The sequence below is a fragment of the Struthio camelus genome, chromosome 1 (assembly GCF_040807025.1).
Source record: "Struthio camelus isolate bStrCam1 chromosome 1, bStrCam1.hap1, whole genome shotgun sequence".
Lineage (NCBI taxonomy): Eukaryota > Metazoa > Chordata > Aves > Struthioniformes > Struthionidae > Struthio > Struthio camelus.
This window is the reverse complement of record NC_090942.1, coordinates 121899222-121920737: the sequence shown is the minus strand read 5'-3', so window position 1 is coordinate 121920737 and position 21516 is coordinate 121899222. Positions and strand designations below refer to the sequence as shown.

Genomic DNA, 21516 nt, shown 5'->3' with positions numbered 1-21516 from the left:
TAGAAGAGGGGAAATAGAAATATTTCAAAAGTATTAGTCCAGTTTGTTAGACACCGACAGAAAAAAGCCCAGTAAGTAAATGACACACTTTTAAAACAACCAAACCCAGGGAAGAACGCAAGTTAAAGAGCTTTAATATGAACTGCAACTTTTCCCTCCTGCATACTTTGGAGCTTCAAATGTTAGAAGTCTATGCTTAATCACAAGAGAAAATGCCATTTAAAACTTTTATATGCCATCATCAGCTAGAACAACTATTCACATTTTAACAGCTATCCTGCTTTTAAAAATGTATGTACGTGACGGTAAACAAAAATAATGAACTGGATGAGTTTAGAATATTGTGGCTGCGTGTCCTCCTTCTGGAGTCTTAGACCACACACCACAGAAAAATCAAGTGTGGTTTTCAAACATTTTGGTCTCGTTGTTTTCAAGCTTCAAGTCTCAGTTTAACTACATAGCAAGGATTAAACGCTAAAGTAAATGAACTCTTAAAAGTGTAATATACACTGGATTTGTATTATATTTTATTGGCTAAGGGAGTTAGACTTGGACAAAAGAGAAAAAAGAGAAGCAGTACTTTTAACGTATACAATCAGATCCTGCTGCCTCAGGAAAACCTCACGTCTGTAGTTTTTTTTTTTTTATATATATATGGAGAATAAACAATTAGGAATTGCTTTCTACTGTGTAATGCTTGTAACAGGTCTTCAGGGGTGGTCTCTTCCTTTTGCTCCTCTGTTTCTTCCAGTTATAAATTCTGATCTCTATTTCAGTCCTACCAGTGATATTGCATCTTCTGCCTTCATGTGAACACCAACTTTCCTTATTCCACATGTATTGGAGGGCATGAATTATTTTGCACATTGCTAAGTATGTAAGCCAAGCTGCCTGAAGACAGTTTTTTGCTTTTTTTTTTTTTTCCTTTTGTCTTAAAATCACATGAAATCATTATGAATGCATTCAAGTCCTTAGAAACTCTAATGTTTTGCTGGACAGGTTCCTGGAAGACATAATGTTTAAAAACACCAATTTAGTGACTTTGATGAAGATGCTTATGTTACTGCACAGCTTTTCAATATGCAGATTTCCCTGATTTCCTTAAGCTGAGGCATTTCTTGAAAAAGAACGCTGTCTTCAAGAAGTAGAACTGCACTTAAAGTCACTTTCCAACTACTTCCTCTTCTGCAAAGCTACATTCCTGAAGCCTGTCTTCCATCGCCAGCTTCTTTCTTCACAGCACTATGCCAAATATGCATATGGTACTTCCATCAGGAACTGAGGATTTAACATTTGCAAGAAGAAATGCACTTGCAGATATGGCTGCACTGCCTTCAGACTGTGAGAGTCTACTAAAAGTTTAACTTATTTGTTTGAATCACAGGTCATTTGATCTTCAGGAGATGTAGAAAGAGTCATTTCTTCAGTTCTAGGACGTTTAGATGCTGGCGGATTTTGAAGACCGTCATCAGATGGTAAAGCCCTCTCTGAAACAGGTAGATATGAAAATCATTTAAGCTAAGTGAAGCCAGCTGAGAAAAGTAAACTTGTTTGCTAAATACACAAAGAACTCACAAAAGAAACTGGTTTGAGAGAGTCTGGCATCTGAAGCACGTGCATGTTGCAAGTACAATGGCAGAAAGTGCCTTTAAAACCTACCTGTATGACCTAGAAGACATTACCTCCAAGCAAATTTATTCTTTAGTGTTTCAACTGTCAGCTAACTCACTCATGACTCTAAAACTGTACTGACATAGTTACATGAGAAGCTGCCCGCAAGCAACCGTAACGAGAACGGCAATACACTGCACATTGTCCAAAGTAAGAGGATGGGGAAGCTTTACAGCCTGCAATTACCTTTGGGTTTGTGCCTGATGCAAGAGCTTTACATTTACCAGATTACACTAAAATTCACAATAAACTATACCAGAAGTCTAAAATGGAAAGAAAAAAAAAAAAAAAAAGATTGGCAAAAAAATTCTGCTGATATTAACAGCTACAAAAGCTTACCGTGTTCCTGTTCTGAAGGAGGAGGTATGGAAACTGTATCTGTGTATGCTGAGGTTGGAGTATCTGTCTTCACTGGAATCAAGTTTACTCTCCTTTAAGAAAAGCAGAAACAGTTCAAGTGCTTTAAACACACCACTTCCAAAAATAGTTTATGTGAAACTTACTTTAGATTATAAAAATTTAAATTTAGATGTAAGTCAAGGCTTTTACACTGCTTCTTGGCATCTGGTATGGCTTCCAGTTCTACCAGAAGAGCCTGCTATTCCCCACTGCTGACCCTGTCCATGTTAAAGCTGTAGATTTACGTCTCTAGGGAATTCTTTTGTCCACTGAAGTTGACTAACAATTACTAGGAAAAAAAAAAAAAGTTCTTTAACTTAACTAAGCTATTAAAAAAATAACAACACTTACAGGCAGCACCTTGTGCGACTACAAGATGACACTCATGGCATAATTAGTTGAGGTGACCAAATACAGTTTCTTAATCCTAGAACACAGAGCTGATGGGTTAAAAGTAGATTTTTAATCGACTCTACCTGTAGCCCTGCAAAACTTCAGACAAATTTTTAGCTTCTCTTTAACCAGATCTGTAAGAAGTGCCATAAGCTAACTACTCTTCATCATTTTGGAGCAATTTTTCTATGCAGTCTGTATTCCTGGCACATTTGCAACGTTTCAAGGTAAAATCATCATCATCATCTTAATCTCAGACCATAACTAAGGCTGCAATACCTCATGCTAATCATGACTATTCCAGCATATCTGACTTATACTCGGCTCATTCAGCGCTGTTCTCTCCAAAAGTAGTAACCAGTGTTAATATGGTGACCAAAAGGTCTTTTTTTTTTTTTTTTTTTAAAGCAAAACATTATTTCTTTAGTACAAAACCAAATTCTAAATATATTAAACTAATGACAGCCCTGCCAAGGATATAAGCTATCTGACCACGTTCAATGACATGAGCCTCGTAGTCTACACTTACTGCAAATCCCAAGACTTCTAGAGAGTGGTAGCCAGACACCTTAGCTCACGTTAAAAGTTTGTTCTCTTCTGCCTTCATGGGATTCTGTCTTGCTCTCTCTATATTCCTGTCTTGCGCATGTGCTCTCACTGTTGTGTGCTCTCAAAAAAACCAAAAATCAGTTAGTTCCATCAGGCATCCCCTTCCCCCAACTGACTCTCACTTTCAGCTAGCTATAACCCTTTGACAAGTTAGTTGCAGTACAGACTAAACAGAGGTATGTGGAAAACCATCACCCTGTAAATATCTTCTCCAAGAATTTTCTTCACAGTAGCCGATGAGATCCACTAGCCTTCCTTCTTGTTCACCACTTACCTAGCCACCTATTAATAAATATATTCCTATGAGAAAGTCAAATAAACTCCTTCAATTATAAAATAGCCTTCTTTTGCTAACCAGGTCACGTATAGATCTTGAATTGCATGACTGTCTCCTCACTGTTGCATACTGACTCAGGATCTTATATTGCAGGTTGTGTGACTGCCAATATATGGATTACAGACAATTTCTAAAAACATCTAGGTCTCAGCAAACAATATCAGTCAACGTATTAAGTCCCACACCCATGACTACGCACACTGAGAGTATGTGCAGCCTTGCACACTTCACTACTTAAAACATTTCTTGTCAGAAGAGACACAGTTGAAGTCTACAGGCACTGTCTTTATACAGAAAATGCGACCTGAAGGTAGATACCTCTTGCTGTCATAGGCACAAGGCATGAAGGTCAAGCTAACTGTGCTACTGCCTCACGTTTTAGGTAGAAATGTTAACAGCTGTACATTTAGGATCCAGGAAACTTTTTGACCTTTTGGACGTAGTACAACTGGAACACAAAGTTCCATGTCAAGGCAGCTACCACCAAGACACAAGGCAGGGAATTTACGTCTAAACCTCGACCCTTTAAATGTAGCACAAACCCAGCTTGTCTTGGCCTTCATATTTACGACTGCAAACGGCAATATAAATCTCACCTCGGCGTCTTGCTCCACGCTTGTAAAGTGTTGAGAGTAATCCTCCTGGGCTGGTTTACTTTAGTACTCTGGCTGGCTGGCTGGCTGGCTTTCCTCTCGTCTGAGGATGAGGCTGGAACACTTTTCATGCCAACAGGTGTGGAAGGCAACTCCTTACTGGCAGCGGTGGGTGTTCTAGGTTGGAGAGTAGGAGTGCTGGGATCAGTGGTCCTGCTAGGAGGAGTCCCCTCTGTCAGCCTAGAGCCTGGGGAAATGACTTTGTGTGACTGGCTCTTCTTAACTTTCTTCTCTGTAGCACTGGAAGTCCTGACACTTATCTGTGGCTTCTCCTTCAGTGGTATTCCCAGTTCATCCTTCTCAAAGGTAACAAATGAACAGTATCCATCCGTGGAAGAAATAGCAAGAAAGGCTCCATCGCTGGACCTATTTGTTTTCCATTAAGAGGAAAGGTGAGAACCGCTCTCCTCAACCCTCCCTGTCATCTGTAACACAAGCTGTACCTGTCTTTTCCTCCTCCCTTCCCCAACTAAGCCTAAATAAAATTCAGACAGCTGAAAGACGTCCAATTCAAATGAACAAAAGATACTCAAGTCTGGCCTTCACGTCTGATTTAATTTCTCTGGCCTTGTCTGTGATCAGCTATATAATACGCTGCTGCCAACACCTGCAGGCATTTGAGCTGGCACAAAGTATGGTTTAATTGCAGGTACATAAATCTTCAGTTTCTGAAAAAGTGCTGAACTCTCTCTTTCAGACCCAGCAGGGCAGTTCAAGCTCTTTGGCTGTGCTCCTCAGGCTTAGTAGAGGCAATGCTCAGAATCACTGCGGTGCTTATGCGTACGGGCCCTCGCTGCTCATTTCACCAAGTAATGGTGATCACCGATTTAAAATATATGATTTTCTAGTCTCTTCCGCTCCCCTCCTCCTGACACACAATGGTCTTCAACATGTCAAAGCACCAATTATAACTTCTGAAAAAGAGGCCTCCACATGACCCTCATCTTAGGTAACTGGCTACAAAAGCTTGAGAGAGGAAGCCTAGTCCAGTGGAGGGATGTATCCTGACTGCAAGACTTGGGTCCAGTTTTCAGCTCCATTTCCAACTCCCCAGCTCAAACCAGACAGATCACTTAGTCTCAGACATAAAGAAGGACCAAACAGAACTGTACATATAAAGCAGGAATTGGCCAGGATACAGGAGCCTGAACTCAAAGGGGCAACCTTCAAAGCCTCCAGGTAACTTTATTACCAGTAACACAGCCTGGACAATAAGTACTTCCCATGGGCACCCACTGCCATATTAGCTTTTGTACAAATTTCACATTTGTGTGCAAAAGTGCTGTCTGCTTGTCCTTGCGGTCCTTGTACCATGTTCCCTAGCTGATTTTTTAAAAAAAAAAAAAAAAAAAAAAACACCCCTAAAAACCTGCCACTTTCCCGGCTTATGGGATCAACAAGAAATGGCTTGTTGTTTAGACACTGTGATGACAGTGAACGAGCGCGTCATAAATGAAACAAAAACAAAGCGAGACATAAGAGCAAAGCTTCAACATGTAAAGAGGACATTCTCCCCTCAGCAGCAAATCTTAAGAATCTACCAATTACCTACCATGAAATGTCACTCAGGGTGTGGTAATGTATGTTAGAAACATAACCAAAGGGAAATGATTGCTGAGTATCATAAAAAAGCACAGAATCTTCTGAAGCAACAGCAAACACCAATCGATAGGGCAGATTAAATAGAGCAGGGGCTGACTTCTGACTGATTTCATCTAGAATGCAAAGAAACAAAAAAGCCTGATGATTCTCTCTTGTATTCACTGCAGGGCAGTAACTGCACTAGGCTAGTCACGAACCTAAATAAAGCTTTCATTATTAATCAGTATCGAGACGACGGCCAAGATGGCGGCACTTCTATAAAATGTCACGTCAGACACTAAAATTTCTGTTGACTGAAGTTTGTTCTGTTTAGTCTTGGCTCAAGAGATTAAATGCTGGCAGTTTTGTCCATCTAGTTGTCATCCGGTTTTGTTGCATATTTGTCATATATTTTCCAGTTTAATTTTTTTCAACATATTCATATGCACTTTAGTATTAAAGTCCGAGCAAATAAATCTCAGGATATACTTTAAATCAAAGTCACCATAAATCTACACCACCACCACATTATATTCTGTATGACCTATTCAAAACAATGGATTTAACTTGCTTTTGTGATATCTGAGGCACTGGCTAGTCTTTTATCCCAATAGTAGGTCTCTGTAAAGACAGTTTTTTCCTACTTCTATCAGAAGCTGACTGCTAGCTAGCAGCTTTCAGAAATTACTATTATACAAAGCTCCTATTCACTTCCATGATGATTACAGAAGATACATTAACATTATGTATGTAATGTACTCACAGATTGCTACAGATTTCTGGACTACCATAGATTTTCACTTTTCCAGGAATGTGTTGTAGAACCTAAACACTCCGTTCACAGGAGCTACAGAGACTGAGAACGGACACTCATCGCCTTACCTTGCAACGCAGCATGGCAATAGATCTAAAGATTACGATGGAAATACAGAACACAGCAACAGATAAATATCTAAATCCTCTAAGGAATACCACCCCGCTGTCCTCTAAAGAAAGAGCCTTTATTGCACTCCAGCTGGAAACAAGTAAAGCTCCGCCTTTGCACCAGAGTAAGATCAGTCTTGTTCAAAAACTGTATATAAACTCCTGGCCCCACTGGGCTCACAATAAGGCTCGATTTCGGTCTCCAGGTAAGTTCTCATGCAACTTCAAGTAGTCCTTCCCTCCTCAGAACTCCTGTTCTGGCCAGTAACACCAGTTTGGCTTCCTGGAATAAACATGAATGGCTGCTGCAAACTACACCAACTCTGTGGTGCTTCTCTAATGTGGGTAGTTGAATCTAGAAGAAAATATTTCACTAGGTTGCTCCTTTAGTGCTAAGCCAAGTTATTTACTTTTATTCACACAAAATGGTTAAAAGTTAAATACTAAGCAGTGTTTTCTGTAGCCTAAGGGGCCAAATAAGAACATTTATCTTCTACATCAAAAGCTACTTACAAGGTTTTTCAGGTGAATTCAGGGTCTTAGAATCAGGAAACAGCTTCCGAGATGTGGCACAACATTATCTTAATGGAACGCAAAAAGACTAGGGCATAAAATAGTACGACCTGCAACTAAACAGCCAACTAATCGGCCTTTTCACATATTTGCTGTACAAGTATATCCCCGAAGGATTTACAGTACCTTTATTAAGTGCTCGTCTCAACTCAAAGTATACTGGGCAGCAGCGAACAGCAAGAGTTGCCTTTCCAGGACAGGGCAGATGACCCATGGGCCTTTTATGGAAGAAGAAAAAAAAAAAAAAAAAAAAAAAGGTATTTCAGAAAATAATGTTTGCTTTGTTTGTTTTTTTTTAAATAAAAAGATGCTTTGATCTAACTAAACTCTACCTTTTAAGATTGTTTCTGGAGAAAACATATGTGGTGTTTGTCACATTTTCTCCTGATTCAACACAGCCAGCTGAGAAAATAAAGGTTAAAACATCACTCATCAACTCAAAAAACTACTGAGTACACACACTTTATGCTCATAAATATTTTATTTCTCAGGAATGAGAGACATATAATAACTTGCATTAGTTGGGCAATGGCTGTGTGATCTGAACACAAAACAGCATCCTAAATATTTAGTGCTGTTTGTGTTTCCCTTATATACTTCCCCCTCCAAGCTTCTTTTTGATGCTCCCAGACACCTATAAAAGCAGTGCTTATACGGGCAAACTGAACCCCTCCTTGCAATGTTATTTTTACTATGACCGCAAAATATTTTTCAGAACAGGGATACAAATGAAGAGAGACCACATAGGTCAAAAGAAACCACTTACTAGTCTCCAATTCTATTTTAACAGAGCTATATTGTTGCAATTTATATATGTTTCATTTAAGAAAAATGACATAGGTAATTTTTAATCATGGGAGAAAGCTGAGGTTCTGGACTGTTAATGGAAGAATACTGTGGAATCTCTCTTTTCTTCAGCGGAAATATGATGAATGAATAAGGAATGGCATGATTCAGATAAACAGGAACTCTCTAGCAGTTTTGAAAGCAATTGCGATGCACATTCAAAGGAGGGTGCACTAGATTAAAGGCAAGTTACAGTATAAGTTCTTTTCACATACCTGGAGCAAGTAATAAGGAACCATCAGGAGTAAAACTGAGTCTGCGGAAAAATGACTTCATGCTGTCATCATGAAACATCCGATAGCTCCTAGCCTGCAACATTGAAAATATGATTGTAAGAAGTGCCATGAATGTGTCAGTTGAAATTCAAAGTGAGAAAAATCATCTGGTTGTATAATCCAACCTGATGGAACTTTTAAAACAAAAGATAAGTATTTTAAAAGCCATGGCTCCTTCACTCACTTTTCCTCCGTGCTATAAATTCTGTACAGCTAAGGAAAATAGCCCTTGATCCCTCTTCGGCTACTAATCAAAACACTCCAAGGGTAGTAACGTTAGACCAGTAATGAAAAAAAGTAGTAATAACCTGGAGAACAACATTATTTAACAGTCAGTCTAAAATTAAATACCCAAGGAACAGGCTTTTAACTCTAGTAGTAGAGGTTTAAAGAGATACTTCTATAATGACAAAGAGCTCTCCCAGGCCTGTTCTTTAGCGTGTGTAAAAATGTTTTCACAAAAGCAAAAAAAAAAAAAAAAAAAAAAACCCCAAAAACCCAAACCAAACCAAGAAACATACACACACCCAGATGTTATAGCTAGCTTTCCAAATTCTATTTTACTATCATTTAGAATACTTCAGGAAGAAAGCTCTTAACTTGCAAGAGATTAATAGCAGTAGGCAGCATCCTTTGCTAGTCGCTTCTACAAAGTTAGAGGAAACCCAAAGAGAAGGTCTCTATTTACAGAAACACAGAGATGAGATAGAGGCAAACACAAAACTACTTGATAGAGTACTTGAAATGAAAATATTTGCCCTCTGGTTTCATAGAACAGAGCAATCCTCACAAAACAGCACCTACCACATTCCCCCAAACCATTAGTAGCAGAACAACGTACCTCTCCTTCAACTCCTGCCCCAGAAGGCATCTTGGTAACATTAAATGCTACACGCTTGGTCTGCGAGTTGTATATACGTAGTACCCTACATGGTGGAGAACACAGCTATAAACAGCTTGCTTTTACTCCAGGTTTCACACAGAGCCACAACACCTCTTTTTAGTTGTGACTGCTGCATATCAACAACAATCACACTTTTATTATACTCTGTCCATGAAAGACCACCAGGGAGGACATGCCCTCATGACTAAATAACCAATGAATCATTGGTAATGATTTAACTCAAGGACGTTTGTGAAGTACCAGCATACACATTCATGGAGGAATGAAGGAATTAAAGGACAGTGAACGGCCATGTCATTCCTAACTGTAGTACAGTGGCTGTATCTGTTCCTATGGAGTGTGAACTCACCTCAGAGACAATTAGCTATATTTCTAGGCTTCATCGGGGCAGTTTCCTTTGGAATAAATGAAAACTGGAGTATAACTCAGTAGAGAACGTTTGAACTCCCCGCCTTCATCTCACTACAACAGCAGATAGCCTAAGCCAATTCAACTGCTGGTCCCATCATTCCCTCCTTTCTGCCAACTCTTAAACTTAGACCCTTCACTAAATTATGTTGGTTTGTTAGGCTGGCAGAAAACTAATCTAACACAAAAAACAGATAGCTTTCTGCTGATTTAATGTGTTGAAACAGCTCCACAAAGAGTCCTGGACAGAGTTAGGAGGAGAAAGTGGAAGCTGAAGCTGTGGCAAGCAGTAGTCACTTTGAGGCTTTTACAGAACTACAGGTTCCAGATGAAGCCACATGTCACAGCTAAACTGATTTGCCAACAGGGGAAAGGGGTCTTCTCGCCCCCTGGACTGTTGAGGGCCCGCTCCTGGCACTGGCCCTGGCTCCTGTTGAACTCCTGTTGAGCTGCTGCTATCTGCTAACCTTGAAGAAAAGTGTCTGCAAGGTGCGGGAGTGGGAAACTTCTCTTCTTCAGATTAGTTTGTACCCTAGCTTGTAACTTCATTCTTAGAAAAACGCGTGTATCACTCCATCACTCGTATTTCACTGTTGCTCACTTTAATAGAAGCGCACAAATTTCACGTAACCGATTATCAGAAGACAGAGACTCATAATGGCCTAGCAGCCATTTACTTATCCTTTTTCTGAGCCTATTGCAAATCTTAAATCAAAACTATTTTTCCACTATTACAGCAATTTTCTCTGCAAAGAGTGCCAGATGACACGCATTTATTAGCCAGCTGTAAACCCCTTCAGAGCAGCACACATGCCCTAAACAGTTTAAGCTGAACTGCAAAGTTCTGACAAGGGCCAAGTTTATGAAGTGTGTGTTTGCTTTCCCAATGACATCACTTATAAAACTGCTGGGGATGGAAGGAGCAAGAGGGCAAAGAGAGATATCAATGGAAAAAACATTTTAACTAATTTCTTAACCTGTTTTTTTCTTTCTGTAAAACATATTGACAAGGATGAACTTATTAGCTCACTAACAACCAGTTAATACAGTATTCTCTTAACATACGTCTGATATCTCTAATGACCAATACCATGAAAACTCATTTCCTGAAGAAAAATTTATGCAAAAGGTTGCATAAACTTATTTCTTGCTTAGAGAGGACGCTCAGGGGCAATCATTTACCACAAGAGGAAAAAAAAAAAAAAACTAAATTATTTTACTTTCACATCAGTCCTTTTACAGAACAATTGGAATACAATTAAAAAAAGGAAAGAAAAAAAATCACATTCACCCCGCACACTTTTTCTTAATTCATCCTTAAGAACACGAAGACAAAACACAGACCAACAGCTCACCTATCGCAACTCAGAGTTGCGATGTACTGGCCCAGAGGATCCCAGGTTATTCCTTGGACATAACTCTTGTGTTCATTTAATATTGAAACCTTTTGTCCTGAAATCACAAACAGTTTCCAAATTCTAAATTCAACCTATTTTAAAACCATTTTTTGTTTCAGAAATAAAAAAGGCAAAGCATTTCAGAATGTACACGAAGCATTGTTTTAAACATACAAACTGGTAACTTGGTGGTACCTGACAGCAACACTGGAAATTGTTGCTTTGTTTCTAGAATCATTGCAAGTACAGTAAATTTGGCCATTTCAATTTAAGGCTCGTTCCCTACAAACTTAGATAAACAACTTGGTGCCCAGCTGTTAAATGCATAAGATGAGTACATTTCAAAACAAAAAGCATCTCCAAACCCTTTCAATTTGGAAAAAAAATTATTCATACAGGTCTAGAATGCTGTTTAACAGCTAACTGGATTTGGCTGGATAAAGAGCCAGAAATTCCAGCATTAAAACATACCTTTCAGCTGGGGCTGGAGAGGGAGGCTCTGTCTACAGCTGTATAAAACTCATCTACTCTGTCGAGCAGGCACTAAAAAATATACTCCACACATGCCGACTGATGACTTACACAAGGTGAGGTTTCAGAAATAATTCTGCGGCAGTAATAACTCACGTCCTTTGACAGCTTACTCTTATCAGAAAGATCTATCAAACATACAAACTCTCTGACCCCGCTGATGTTTCAAAGTCCATGAATGAACATTACAAATCCAAAATATCGTGATTAAGTAAAATTACAGGTTATTCTCATGAAATATTTTGCTTTAAATACCAATGACAGATGTCCTTCTAATATTACAGTGTTGCTTTATTGCAAATAAATAATTTATGAGCTGACAAGCTTCAAAGACAAGAGCTCTTGAGAAGGATTATACAGAGAGAGTCGAGGCCATGCAGCATCACACCAGAAGTCTTTCTGGCCCCGTATCCTGTCTCAGACATGGCCAACAATAGATGCAAGCATGTAATGATATTTCTCCAGAATACCCTCCAGCTGCCAACACTTCGTACCTTAATGATATCTTATGCCAGTGGCGCTGTCTTCATGCTGAACAGCCGTATGAACTTTTACTATTAATTTTCTTCTAGCCATTTTTTAAAACCATGCAAACATTTAACTCTTTACCTGTATGTACCTACAACTTGAATTAGAAATCATATATTTTCCAGTAATGGCTTCTTACTTCCAAGTTATTGCATGTGTCTCTGCCTAGGGGACACAAAACCCCTTCACAGCATTAATTCCATGCTAAAAAAAAAGCAGTAAGAATAAAAGACACTACAGAGAAATAGCTTATATTAGCATAATAGGGCATCCAGCTTTTTTACTAGTAGTTTGAATAGGTAAGTACACCTCAAGTCGTTACAGTCCGAGATGCAAAACATACTTGGTCACAATGCCTGTAAACATACTTATGTTCTGAACACACACACACACACTTAAGTGAACATTCATATATTTATGGTAAAGACTTCTGGAAGGGAGCGTATGTGACCACAGTTGGAAATGGGAGAGATACTAAGCACCCAAAATCCCACCAGACCAAAAATGTGAAAAGTGTCAGCAGAACATTATATTTTCACGTGTGCATGCAATGGAGGGTTTAAAAAAAAAAAACCCTGTATTTTATTTTATTTTTCTTAATTAGAAACTAAGTATTAGAAATGAGAGATTAAAGATTACCTGTAGAGAAAGCTAATTATTTCCAAATTAAATTACGTAATGACTACACTGCTATGAGGAAGACATCAAACCACTGTAAAGCAACCTAATCTATCTGGTTACTACCAGCCGTATACATACGGCCGGAATCTGCAGAGTACTAACTACTCTGGACTGGTGCAACAAACCTTTTACAGATGGGCTTTGCTTGGAGCAGTCCCACTGATCTGCAGGTAAGCATGAACATAAGTGCTTTGCTGGATGCAGCCCCCAAAACTGTCATATCTTGCAAAATGGAGCCTGTATGTCATACTAGCCGCCTTTGACCCAGGTAGTTTCCTGGTATCAGTCTAAGTTTTGTTTGTCTGGGGGTGAGAGGGGAAGCAGAAGAACGAATAATATACAACGTGCTTGTGTGGGAGCTTGGGAAAAAAATTAGGCAAAGGTTACTTCCTGAGTAATCTCAGTTGAAGAGATTACCTGTGTGTAAATTTTGCCAGCTTGAGGTTATCTTTGTGTGCAATGGTATCTGCATCACAATCCCAGAAGTCTGGCAATTAAGCGGATTGTTCAGTCACCAAAAGATACTTTCAACTATTTCGATAAATACCAAGAGTCACAGCAAGACTGAAGTCACAGATGATAAACTTACACTTAGCATTTACCTTTACTGACATCCCACATTATAGCTGTGTTATCTACAGAGGCAGATGCCATGTAATTTCCATCTGAGGTCCAACAAATATCATACACATCTTCTAAGTGGCCTCTAGAAGCCAGCAGAAAAGAAAGCAATTATTAATTATAAAATGAAACAGCTACATGTAAGAGTTCTGTATATTTTTAGGTTTAAAAAAAAAAAAACAGAGAGAAAACCAAAGTATTATAAAAATAAAACAGAGAGTCATTACTTTCATTTAAAAAACAAAAATCCATATTCAGAAGGAGGTGGAACAAGAGTACATCTTGCTTCTACCCAAAATATCACTGCCTTTTAAACACTTCATTTTTCACAGACAGTGAAAACCCTGCATTTAAAGTAATTTATGAATCTATTTCTAAAGGTCTGCAAATTAACATTTCTAGGTTTTGTACAAGACAGAACATAAAACACTGCACCAAAGTAATTACGAAGTGTTGCTATTCAAGAAAACTTTCCTGTGTATTTATGGGCTTCTTAAAAAAAAAAAAACATTAAACAGAAGCATGTGTACTGAACAGAACCACATGAAACAAAGAAAATTAAGGTTGATTCCGATACAGTCTAAACAAACTTTGCAAGGTAATGAGAACCACCTAGGTGGTCACCATCAAAAACAATTTGTATTGCTTGTCTTCTGAAGATCATACAGTGTGGTAGGTTGAATAATTAATATTTGCACTACTTTATTTAAGAAACGTTTTTCTTTAAAGCAATACTAATTTTGCTGTACCCCCGGATTAGGCTAATGCTTCATGCAATTTCACTAGAACTTTTTGCAAGTGTTCTCACATAAACCTCAGTAGTTGCAAGGAACGTATCAGTTAGGGATAGTAGTTATTTATTTATTGTAAACAAGTATAAATTCTTAATGATTTCATCAGTTCAGACAGACAAGATATCAAAACTTTCCACGGATACTACTCAGAAAGCAGGGCAGAGTTACACATATTGCCCATCCAAAAAAAAAAAAAAAAAAAAAAAAAGGCGCCTATTTCCAAAACCACTCATGTCTTTCAATCTTCAGCTGAGAGCAAGAACAGAACATAGTTGCGTTCCAGCTACCAGCAGTGGTTCGATACCTTAGCCACTACGAACTCCCACGAACACTTACTTAATCTTAGCAGGCATGCTGTGCGTATTCTATCATTGTATAGCTTGAAACAAAGGCCGAATAATATAATGGATTTTCAACTATAACAAGACTAGCTGAAAAACAATTGGCTTAGCTTCACAGCTACTATCTGGAAAACTTACATAAATCATTGCATCTTCTGGCAATTTTTTGCTCTAAGTAAAACTTCTAATTTTGTGTTATATATCTCCATGCAAAGTTCTAATTCTAAGCTTCCTAACCTCAGGAACCAATTTCAAAGCACACCAGCTATCTCACACAAATGCCAAATCTTCTGCCTTAACATCGAAGATACGGGTTGGTACTGTATGAGAAGAAAAAGTTAAAGCTCATAGAAGGATGAATACTGGAACAAGTAAATTTTAGACAGCAGTGAAGTTCTACATACACTGCACAGAAGGCTCTATCTCTATCACATAACAAAAGGCAGTATGGAATCAACAACAAGCAAACAAAAAAACAAAAAAACACAGACGCCTAAAAGATTAAGGTACCTTAAAGTTTTAACAACTGTCCAGTTCTCCTTGTTGAGTTGTGCTTCATCTTCATCCTGAAAAGCTAATAGTTCTGATTCTTTGCTGTCATTCAGCTTCCACAATAAAATTACAGCGTCTGTAGAAGAAATAACATGACGCTTTCTTCCCTGCTGTTTTGTTAATGCATGGCATCTGGTTTAACATTGAAGTTATCTCACGTAAATCACAGGAAAAGCAGATTTCTCTTTGGAATGGGGAGGAATAGAACCTAGACTGCTTTTCACCCCCAGCGTGAGCTACTGATTTTAAGTTGATGTCTTTTTTTTTTTTTATTTATTAAACGGTCAAATAAAAAGGGATATCCCCAGAAGTAGTATGAGAGTTAATAAGCACCTGGTTTTCAATCCGCTTTTGATTAGAGCTGGGCATGTTTCTCCTTGGGCTTTTGAAAATTTCCCGCTGAGACAGGTAACACTTAGCTCTGTCTCCTGAGACACACACCTATCTAATGCTGCCCTTATTGTGACTGAAGAACTCCTGGAGCATTCAAGAAACAGGGCTAAATTTACAGACTCTGGCACAGCTTTCCACTATGACACTAGGCAATCCACTCAATCTCCCCGTCTGGGAAATCTGGATAGTAATTCTTTCATATCTGGAAAACAGAACCTCTCAGACACACAGCCAGTGAGAAGAAGTTATTTAGGGAGTGCATGACATGCATTTACTAATCACAACTGGAGCACATGCGCAAGTCCAGAGCTAGAAACGTGGGAGAGATGTATGAACAAGTTCCCAAGCTCTTTTTTTTTTTTTTCCCCCACCAGATGCGTAAGTGTAGCTTCTTTATATTAGCTTCATTATGTATTATTACTCACCATCTCCTCCAGATGCTAGGATCTCACCACTGGGAGAGAAGCGTACAACATTTACTGCTTTGGTATGGCGTGCGAGATTGGACAAGAATTCCACAATTGCTTTTCCATCTGGTCCTTTTTCTACTTTCCATATCTAGTTACAAAAGCATTACAGATAGCTTTAAGAAACAAGATGGAAGACAGGCTGATGTACTATACGCACTCTTTCAGTTATTCACAAATTTACTCCTTCAGCAGTCATTCTGAACTTGTTATTTGAAACTAGCAGAGATAAAGGTCCAGTGGAACCACAGGTTTCCTCTCTACAAGCTCCAACAGTAACTACATTGCAGTATTTTTTTTTAGTTCTGACAAGATAAATAAATATATAAAAAGACAACCGAACATATGAAATTGCTCTCTCTCCTTTCATCGACAATCTCTAGGTTCAAACAAATTTAACAAGTGATTTAACAAGCCATTCAACATTACAGACATAGCAATACCTTGTCAACAAATTGGCCAACCACAAATAGTAACAACCTGAAACATACTGTGTTCTCTAGACCAGAAAACTTTAGTAACTCTCTTTAGAGGTTTGACCAGGCTGAAGACTTTCACAGCATACTCTGAAGGTCAAAGAATTTTGAGAGGGTCTGAGCAAGAAATACAGGATGTAAAATATTAAGAACAATTCCCGTTTTCCATTGATCTTAACCACAACATTATGACAGGTCAGAGCTGTTCTTGCATGTAACTCGGCTCAGAAAGTAACATGTGTCGACAGGAAACTACCAAGCAATAATCAGCTTGATTAGGGACCTCTAATTTGTTTCATTTTTTTCTTATGCAATAGTCCTCTGAATTAAGCAGAAGTAGCAGAAGTTTTTGATATCAAAGCACATTAAGTATTTTCTGGCCCTAAAACATATATAAACACGACCTAAGTATATATTCAGCAACCTATACATAGCAAACATCCCTGAAATGCATACACTGTTAGGTGAGAAAGCAATTTGTCAGTGAGGAAGCAAAAAGCTTTGGCTGAAGTTACTGGAATAAAAACCGGACTTTTCATGATATCTTTATCCATTTATCATCTGCAAAAGAGGGAGGCCTTTAGATCAGCCATCATAGTTATATGGAAGCTTATTCTTTCTCTTGTCCTGACCACTGAACATGTAGCAAGACACCATTAACTTATTCTTGATTTCTTCTTCAAATATATCAGCTGGTGGAAGCCTGACAGAACATGAGCAGCGCTGACTGATAATTAAAAGGTAAAATTGTCACGCAAAGACACACAGATACATACTTACATACATAGCAAACAGATACATACATACATAGCAGAAAATCTACATGAATTCTTTCCAATGGAGTTCACTACTGAGGAGTACAGGCAGGTTCCTGGGTTGGAACCTTCCTTTATAGCAGGATTAGTTTGAGGAACTGTCTCAAACTGAAACATCAGCAGAAGAGGTTTTAGTAAATGAGCCAAAAAAAAAAAAACCCAACATTGCAAATCACCAGACACAGATACTACTGCTGAGGAGACCTACAGGAACTCAAACATGAAATAAACAGCCTAACAGTAATGGGTGACCTACTCCGTTTCACTCCCAGCATCAGAAAAACAGGAGGCAAACACCGTGGGTTTTTTTTTTTTTATTATTAAGAGAAGTGCTCTAACGGTGACCTAGAAAAACTCTGATCTTTAAGTCTAACTTCCATACACAGAAACTGTTAAAAAAATGAGTCAATGTATTTCTCTGAAAACAAAATTGTGCCTTACCAGTCCATCAGCCTTATTTAAGGAGCTTATGAACATCCAGATAAAAAAAGAATGTGTTTCACCCAGCATACTCAAGTTTCCCCAAAGCTTCCCAAATAGGGCTATTAAAAGGCTTTTATAGAAACGAAGTGACCACTGAATCAGAGGGAGAGTCCTCACATACCTTAAAAAGAATTCAGAAAATAGTAAACAAAGGTTTGATTTTGCAAAGGTGAACCTTAAAGCCAATTCCTTTTGGGCCTATGCTATTCAACATCTTCGTTGGTGACTTTTCAAAAGGGATTAACAGCTGATTAACAAAGTTTGCTAACACCAACCCAAAATTATGTAGGCGCTTTGCATCTGAAGCCAAGGAAAAAGGGAAAATCTCAAGAACTCATATTGCTAAGTGACCACTGACAAAACAGCTGATGAGATTCAGCATCGATGAGCACAAAGAAATGAAAACCGCTTGTTTCTCACTAATCTACAAGACTGTGCCGTAAATTAGCAGTTACTATTCAGGAATGCCACCCTGCGGTTAATGCAGATAATTTTCTGAAAATGTCAGTTCAACACTCAGCAGCAAAGACAGTATTCCAGGGTAGGAGCTACTCTGTACCTACTTGTACAATCTCATACTCCTTCCTTTAACATCTGCCACTGGGGCCAGTCAGGGTGACACTTTTTTACTACTACCTCCTCAAGCACAAAAATGTAAAAACCTAAGCACAGACCAGCTGAAATTAAGTAACAGCAGGTTCACCAGGAGACTGATTTTAAATCAACAAGTTCTCACTCTTGCTTGATTACTTTCTAGTTTTCCAAAGCAAAAAACCAACCAACCAACCAAAAAAACAACTGGTGTTATCCTGCACTGGATAATAATCACATTACCAGTTAGTAACATAGCATCTTACATAGGAAGATATTCGATGCTCCATATGCTAAAAAAAAAAAAAAAAGTTTGAAATTCAAACTTACACGAACAGCAGTATCCACACCTGCTGAGGCTAGTCGATTGATCTTCCCATCAGTTCCATGTTGAAAGTCTAAGCTGTAAACAGGCTCCTTATTATGCCATGCTATTTCACAAGTGATGACCTTCATATTGGCTAAAGGAAGCAGAGCAAACGCTAGATAAATTGTTGTTTCTCACGACTGAGACAATCAAAGTCAACACCGATTTTGCAAGCACCACAGACAGAGGCCCATAAAAGTTTCGCCACAGAAACGGAGGGAAGGACAACATTCAGAGAAGATAACTTTAAAATGCTATGATTTACTATGATTAAAGTTACTGCCTGGGCATCCTGTGAGAAGGGTAATAAACTGAGCCTCTCAATCGAATTAAATGTTGTGACATGAGCACAGGGTAAGTTTACAATATCCAACTGGAACAACGCTCAAGTAAATTCTGGGGGCAGTTTCGCTGTTTTTTTTTTAAGTTTTTCCCTTTCACCTCCCAGCGTGCGGCTGCAGGCCCAGGGCTGCCCTACCCCAGCTCCTGATGAGGATAAGCAATGAGGCCCACGGGTCAAAGCAACGCCAGGCGCGCAGTAAGGCAGGCCCAGAACGGATGACAAAATCACTCCTGCACTGAGAAGGGAAAACAACGGTGAAGAACAGGCGCCTGGGCGAGGGCAGGAGCAAAGCGGAGGCTCGGGCGGCCGGAGCCGTCCCTGGGCAGCCGACCCGCTCGCCGAGCGACCCTCCCCGAGGCGGCCCGCACACCGCCCTCGTCCCAGTGGGGGAAGGACGATGCCCACAGTTTTAAGGGGTTTAACCGCACGAAACCGAACACGCTCGCTGGCCAGGAGCCCAGGAAGAGCGGGCAGGGACAACCCTGCCACCGCCGAGGATAAATCCGCACCGCTTCATCGCCCGGCGGCGGAGACCGCGCCGCCCCTCCCCCAGCAGCCGTTAACGGACGGGGGGCCCGCGCCCCCACCCCTCCCCGCTACCTGAGCGCGCGCGCGCGCGCGGCCGGGCCGGACCGGGTTGGGTTAGTTGGGCTCTAACGCGGGCTCGCCTTTCCCGCCACCCGCCCGCCCCCACCGCGCCTGCGCGCCGCCCCCCTCCCGCCGCCGCCGCCGCCGCCACCACCACCACCACATATACTTCCGCGGCCGCCGCGCCGCGGCAGCGCCCCCTGCCGGCCCGGGCGCCGCCGCCGCGGCCGCCGCCTCGGCCTGGACGGGCAGGTTGGGGGTGAAGGGGGGAGCAAGCGGGCGGCGCGGGTCGGGTTTGGGTTCGGGTTGCTCGCGGTGTCACTGCCCTAGCAGCGGCCAGCCCCGACTGCCTGAACTGGAAGAGTAAAAGGAAAAGGAGGAAGAAGAAGAAAAAAATCCACGAACGCCACAGTTTTGCCATGTTGACTAGGGTTTTTTTTTTGCCTGCTTTTCCTGCTGCCTCGTGTTTGTTTGCCCTGCCCTGGCTTGGCTGCCAATCAAGAGCAAACGGCCACAAAGCTCTCCCGCTCCCGGGCGGCACAAAGAGTAGGCGTAAGAATAAACTCTCACGCACCTTCTCTAGCCCTACAGCTCTTGTAATGGCGGGACAGGAAGGTAAGTAAATACGCGGCTGGCAGGGGACAAGGCTTCTTCACGGAGAATCACACAGAACTTCCGCCAATGAAGCAGCGCAGGGTTTCGGATCTCCCGCTGGTTGTTCTCCTCCTCTCCCCGAGACTCAGAAGACCGTGACAAATCTGAACGTTTTATCCCAAATGACACACGTTACAAGCTCAGTTTACTCCTGGTTTTAGGACATTCACGGGGCTGCTGTTGGACTGCTAATTTTTAGAAGACCCTACCAGACCCCATCGGTCACTTGGGCGGCGGCGGCCGCAAGCGCTGGGAGCACCTGGTGCGACCCCGGGACAACACCTAGACCCCAGCCTAACTCATCTGGCCTGGTGTTCTTGTACTGCTTTTCAGTATTTTCACATTACCTGAATTAGGAGCACACTGCTGTAATTTACTCAAGCAAATTACGTTGCATGCATGTGATTTGACTCAAAATTCGTAATACACCCTTCCTTTATTGAGCCGGTACAGCATCATGGGAAAAACAACAGCTTTGGGCTCTCTGTATAAACAATATCATAGCAGCACAACAGTTGGATTTGGTTCCAGGCCCTGGGAATCCTCAGCTAACAGTCACCTTAAAAGCTCCTTAAGAATTACTCAACAATGACATTTCTCACTCAATTTTATGCTGGTTATGACTGAGTACATTTCAAACTTAGGAGACTAATATGTACTGAGGGGGCACCATTTCCGCAGAAAAGAATCAATTTGAAGCTACAGGATGTAAAGAGGAGCAAACGATGCCTGTCTCTATTTCACACAGGAGTAGAGAGCAGCTGGGACTATTTACACTGGCTCCTTTCATTCAGTACTAAGCTTTTTGTTTTTACATGGTAATTATTTTGGAATGCATTTGCAGCAGGAATAAACGCATTTGACACTTCTAGTTTAGAACAAGCTTTACAGTTGATAATATTGAACAACAGAGTTGGTAGTCATGGCTTCTCTGTTTCCACTGGGAAGCTACAAGAGAATCAAGTGACTCATTTAGGTGTTTAAGTTTGCCCTATTTCTTCTGCTCCCCCCCCCCCCCCAATAAGCAAGCAAACCAACCCACAAAAATAATAATAAAAAAACAACGCAATGCGCTCTTTAAGATGTTTTTACATTTAGACTAGTCAAAGGCGAAATAATCCTAAAGATTCCCCTCTCTTCCAAGTGCAAACCTTTTCATAAAAAAAAGAAAGTTAGAAACTGGCATCTACTTTTCTTCTTTCTAAACCATTTACAACTACGATCCTTCTAATCTTCCTCATAGACGCTCTAACCAATTGTCACATTGCTTAACTCAATAGGTGAGAAAGCAGAAGAGAAATGAAGATTTCTTGTATTTGCA

At 40.3% G+C, this 21516-nt stretch overlaps 1 protein-coding gene across 3 annotated transcripts; it reads right to left on the bottom strand.

The window, feature by feature from the left end:
- Window positions 1-505: 505 nt before the first annotated feature.
- Window positions 506-19672, bottom strand: CHAF1B (chromatin assembly factor 1 subunit B). 3 transcript variants are annotated; one of them, XM_068913569.1, is made up of 15 exons: window positions 19554-19672; window positions 19089-19188; window positions 18574-18704; window positions 15837-15969; window positions 14977-15094; window positions 13313-13416; window positions 10929-11025; window positions 9103-9187; window positions 8202-8295; window positions 7473-7542; window positions 7267-7358; window positions 5615-5777; window positions 4006-4428; window positions 2011-2102; window positions 506-1487 (listed from the first exon to the last, which is right to left on the bottom strand). In XM_068913569.1, the coding sequence occupies exons 3-15, from the start codon at window positions 18697-18699 to the stop codon at window positions 1366-1368; spliced, it is 1719 nt and encodes a 572-aa protein (XP_068769670.1). In that variant the 5' UTR covers window positions 18700-18704; window positions 19089-19188; window positions 19554-19672; the 3' UTR covers window positions 506-1365. The 3 variants fall into 3 exon arrangements, with proteins under 3 accessions (XP_068769670.1, XP_068769664.1, XP_009665867.2); XM_068913563.1 differs by lacking the exon at window positions 19089-19188 and having other exon boundaries at window positions 19554-19666; XM_009667572.2 differs by lacking the exon at window positions 19554-19672 and having other exon boundaries at window positions 19089-19339.
- Window positions 19673-21516: the final 1844 nt, after the last annotated feature.

What these genes read in the sequence shown, in the direction of transcription:
- CHAF1B (XM_068913569.1), bottom strand. Translation starts at nt 18,699, where the DNA reads ATGAAGGTCATCACTTGTGAAATAGCATGGCATAATAAGGAGCCTGTT. An exon ending in ACAGTTGTTAAAACTTTAAG is followed by an intron (nt 13,417 to 14,976) that starts GTACCTTAATCT and finishes GCTGGCTTCTAG; the next exon opens with AGGCCACTTAGAAGATGTGT. An exon ending in GGGCAGGAGTTGAAGGAGAG is followed by an intron (nt 8,296 to 9,102) that starts GTACGTTGTTCT and finishes TCAATGTTGCAG; the next exon opens with GCTAGGAGCTATCGGATGTT.